Here is a 5,047-nt window from a genome sequence, read left to right as displayed (position 1 = left end):
GAAAATGCAGCTGGCGTCTTTCCTGGAGGACCCTCAGTATCAAGACCAACATTCTCTACATACAGAAATCATAAAAACATTTGGAAGAGTTGGACCTAATGCTGAGCCCAGATTTAGAGATGAATGTAAGTTGCATCAGTGGGAAGATGCAGTCTTCCTTTTTCTGTCCCAAAGCTAATAGTATGCTGGTTGGATTGATTTTTTTTTTTGTCTTTATTAAAAGTTTAATGAAAACTCTTCAGAGTTTGATACGTCCCAGTATTTAAGACTCCGCTAATAAAATTTTCATTTTCCCTAACACTGGTGTGTATATAGAACACCAGCACATGGTGATGAATGATTTCAGAGCTACAGGGGACTGGTCTCCTTGCTGCAGAGAAAATTTGAAGTTGTCTCTTTTTTTTTTTTTTTTTTCCCATTACTTGACATGTAAAATGTCTTCGTCTTCCTTCCTCCCCCATATACATTTCCTGGCATATAAATTTCAAATATTCCACACATTTTAAATGTAAGTAAATACCTGATTAACAAAACAGCTTTTTTTCATGGCCTTGAAATGTAAAGCATATAAAAGGGCAAAGTCCATTGTTAGACTGTCTTAAAGATACTTGTAAAGAAAACAGTCAGGCCTCCCTACTGCAGGAACCTAGGTGAGCAGGCTAAACTCATTAGATAGGCTTCCTCTGTGGTCAGTGAAGATTTCTAAAGACATGCAGATCTCTGTATTTATAAAACAGAAGCATATTTTAGACAGCAGCAGGAGAAGAATCATGTTGCAGAATATTTTCTGTGAACTGTTACCATTTTAAAGGTGTGTGTTTTATTTTAGTTGCTGTTACTACAGTTTCAGTTTTGAGCTCATCAGTTAAATCCTCCCATCAAAAGCCTTTATTTACAGTTGTTGTTCCCACTGATTTGTGTTGCTTCAGATGCCTGTGATTGCCATTTAGCAAGCGTTTAATGCTTATCAAGTCTATGGAAAGCAATTTCAAATCCTTATTCCAGAATTTACTTTTACAGTTGTTATTCCGCACTTGCACAAGTTAGCCTTGGTGAACAACCAACAGTCCGTGGATTCGAAGAGACTGGATATCGCTACCCACCTCTTTGAATCCTACAGTGCTCTTTCCTGTTGTTGTATCCTTTTCAGGGGAATTTTAGCTGTTAATTCTCTGGTGGGGGGAGAAGATTAATGCTTGAAAAATAACTAACTTTGTCTTTGAACGCGTGATGTAAAACATGATCTGCTCAGTATAAAGAAGGGGTTTTCACAGAAGGTGGATGTGGTGGGTTGGCCTTGGCTAGATGCCAGGTACCCACCAAGCCGCTCTGTCACTCCCCTCAGCAGGACAGAGGTCGATAAGATGTGTCGAGATAAAGGTAGTTTAATAAAGCAAAAGCTGCATGTGAAAGCAAAGGAAAACAAAAGATTTACTCTCTACTTCCCATCAGCAGGCGATGTCCAGGCACTCCTCACGAAGCAGGGCGTCAGCACACATAGCAGTGGCTCCGGAAGACAAATTTCGTAATAAAAAATGCCTCCTCTTGCCCCACCCCCCTCCCATCTTGTCCTCTTTAGGTTTTATAGCTGAGCAGATGTCATACGGTGTGAAACATCCCTTTGGTCAGTTTGGGTGAGCACTGCCCAGCAGCAGCCAGAACACTGCTGTGTTCTCAGCTACCAGGACAAAGCACAGCACCGAGGGGGCTGCTGTGGGCAAAATTAACCCCATCTCAGCCTGACCCAAAACAATGGAACTGATAGATACTTTAGAAAAAAACAACACTACAAAAACAGAGCCCTTACTTGGTCTTAACCAGTAAATCCAGAAAAAATATGGAAAGAATGGTATGAATGTATGAACTACATACATGTAGTTAAATGTGTTGAAGAACTTTTCTCTTTGTTAGTCATGAAGAGCCAAACACTGTACTGTTCTTGGGTTTTGCTGCTGTAGCTTGTCTCTGTGTTCAGTAGAATAAAATTATCAGAAGACAGGAAAAAAAAAACTGTATAATTTCAGAAGACATTCCTTATAATACCTTAACAACCTGATTTTTAGTTATTTCAGAGGATTTAATGGTCAATCACTTTTTACCAGGACTTAAGTGTCTACGAATGGACATGGAACATCTCTCGCCAGAGCATGAGGTGAGCAGCCATGTTTACTGAGTATGGGATGCAGGTGGCAACAGAAGTTGAAATGTCATGGTACTTAAACCCAGAAGTTAAGGAGAGCCGCTCATAAGTGGTATCAAAACAGCAATGAAGGGTTTTTTTTATAAGGAATAGGTGACATGATTTTAAAAAACAGTAAAATCTTTTAAAATTTATATCTAAACACAGGACCTCTGCAGAGAAATACTCAACTGTCAGAAATGTATGTAGAAGCACAGATCTTTGAAGAAAAAGGAAATGTTTTTCCATCTGTTTTTTCTTCCCATTATATTTTCAGTCAAACATCCTATGGTCTTATTCTTTTATGTATATTATTTTCTACAATTTACAGTATGTGGAACTGGAGGTCATATAATTTGAGGAGCTTTCAGACCTTAAAGAATCTGACTTCAGAGGGCTGAGTCAGAAGGGACCTGAGCATCAGTCAAAGGCAACAGAATTGCGCTTCCTTACCGCAGGCAGCACTGGAGGAGATCTGGCAATGATACTCTGTGTTCAGAGAGAGCTGGGAGATGTATACTGTTCTGGGAAGTCTACGAATATGTCTGAAAGCTGTAGTAGGCAGAAGTTGGATATAGTTTAATTTTCTTTGTTCCATCATATTCACTAATGGATTAACTGATGCAAATACTAGTACTGCATTTTTATGTAGTAGTTAGCGCACCTTCTAAGGTTTAAGGGCATAGTCAGTTGAAAAGATGTCCTGAATTAGAACAAAAGAGCTTATTTGATTGATTTTGAGTCTTGTAGCCAGAGAAGGAACTGAAGGCTTAGATAGGATTAAAAATAAATACATAAAGACAGCTCTCAATCCTCCTTTACCACATTCTGCATCACTGTAATAAATTGGCTTCAGGCATGATGCCAAGTGCTCTTATTTTTTTTTTTAACCAGAGAGAAGCATAAATTTAAAAATACTTATTCCTGTTCCAGTGGGTAAGAAAACTCCCTACAGCTTTTACTGTAGAAATGGAAATCTGGTGCTTAATCAGCTCTTCATTACAGCAGGGTGTTTGTAGGCCCCGTTACAGAGACACAGGTAGTTCTAGTGTCTGTCTTTCAAGCCTTCTGTCTTAAAATTATGTTTTCTGAAGTAAATGTGATTTACTGTTTCAAACAGTTAGACATTTGCGTAAACAGAACTAACCATTTTCTCATTATTTTGGTCTCTGTGGTGTTATTCACGATTCAAATGGCATCTCAGTTAGAAAAACATCTTCTCATTCACAGAGCCTTAGCTCTTGTGACTAGCATCAGTACAGAGCTCATGCTTATCTTGAAGATGTAACATCTGTGGAATTGTCTTGTGATCCTGTCAGGCAGCATTTACCACTTATACCCCATGTTTGCTTTTTTTTCATTCATATAAACAAAAGTGCAAGTTGGTCATTTAAGCCAGACCCTTTCATCTTTAAAATAAACAGTTGAGTTTGTGCAGACACTTCAGATATTTTGCCAGCATCTAATTCCATGTCAAGTCCCTCCTTCCCCCTTCTCCACTTGCCTTCTATTTCTTTTGAAAATAATTGGGTTTTGAATAGCGTAATCAGTACTTGATAAAAATATTTAGTCCATCTGCAGTATTGCTTATAATACTGAAGCACATGCTATGTCTCTTATACATCTCTAAAGACAGAGTTACCTCTCTCTCTAAAATACTGCTCTTAAAAGTGGTCCACAGTCAGTCCTATGACCAAAGAGAATAGGTGTGAGCCATGTGTACAATATCATGTCAAAATGCCATATGATAACTATATTTATAACTTTCCTATTTAACCCTGAACTTTAACAGAATTGCTCCACTTCATCCAAGGATCATTCAGACTTCCTAGAAGGTGCTGTGCAGTAGGTGGGGCTCCATCCCAGTATTCCAATGATTCTGGGTCCTTGCTGAATTATTCTCCCCCTTGATCAAAATTTCATGTTGTTCATATTTGGAACATCTGGATTCAGATAGATGTACAAAATGGTAGAAGTGCTTCAGTGCACAGGTAGGAATGCTAAGTAGCAAAAATGATGGCCACTGTGCTTAGAAATTTAAGATTTCTTTTGATACAGAATGTCACTGAAATTCACTGGATACTTTTTCATGGAGTTCTGAAAGCATTTCTCTTCCACCTCTGTATGCTTACATACCTACATAATATTTTATGCAAATGAAGGATAGGAAATTCAGCAGTAACAGTTGTAGCCCTGTTAGCCTCGTATGCAGGTTTGAATGCTGCTTTCTGAAACATTCAAGGGTATGTAACACCTGCCACGCAAACTATTTCCAATGTTGGAGTAATACTGTTGCAGAGGTAGAGAGAACACTGGTGCAGATCTGCAGACTGGGACATGTCTCTACCAGTGTAATAAGTGGTTTCAAAGGATATTTTATGTTCAGCTGTCTAATAGGGATTTGACAGAAACCATCTTTTTTATGTATATTAATAAATGTTAAAGTAGTTCTCAAGAGACCTTTAAGATCATCAAGTCCAACTGTTAAACCAGCACTGCCAGGTCACCACTAAGCCATGTCCCTCAGCACCACATCTGTATGTGCTTTAAATACTGCCAGGGATGGGGACTCCACCACCTGTCTGGACAGCCTGTTCCAATGCTTCACAACCCTCTCTGTAAGAATTTTTTCCAATATCCAGCAAAAACCTCCCCTGGCATAACATGAGGCTGTTTCCTCTCATCCTGTCTCTTGTTACTTGGGAGAACAGGCTGACTCTTACCTCGCTACAACCTCCTTTCAGGTAGTTGTAGAGAGCGATAAGAACCCCAGTTCCCTCAGCCACTCCTCACAGGACTTATTCTCTGAACCCTGCACCAGCTTCCTTGTCCTTCTTTGGACATGCTCCAGCACCTCTGTGTCATGAG

General features: G+C 39.3%; 1 protein-coding gene across 1 annotated transcript in view; it reads left to right on the top strand.

Annotated features, from left to right (window-relative positions):
- The first annotated feature begins 1 nt into the window (after window position 1).
- The window catches only part of LOC104502264 (lisH domain and HEAT repeat-containing protein KIAA1468-like), a 15,422-nt gene continuing 10,376 nt past the window's right edge, over window positions 2–5,047 (top strand). The window contains exons 1-3 of the mRNA XM_010146218.1: window positions 2–125; window positions 1,021–1,137; window positions 2,064–2,152. Of these exons, the coding sequence (XP_010144520.1) occupies window positions 5–125; window positions 1,021–1,137; window positions 2,064–2,152 (327 nt within the window). The 5' untranslated portion in view covers window positions 2–4. The remainder of the gene's footprint in view (window positions 126–1,020; window positions 1,138–2,063; window positions 2,153–5,047) is intronic.

The sequence above is a fragment of the Buceros rhinoceros genome, unplaced genomic scaffold (assembly GCF_000710305.1).
Source record: "Buceros rhinoceros silvestris isolate BGI_N320 unplaced genomic scaffold, ASM71030v1 scaffold17752, whole genome shotgun sequence".
Taxonomy (NCBI): domain Eukaryota; kingdom Metazoa; phylum Chordata; class Aves; order Bucerotiformes; family Bucerotidae; genus Buceros; species Buceros rhinoceros.
This window is presented reverse-complemented; position numbering and strand designations above follow the sequence as displayed.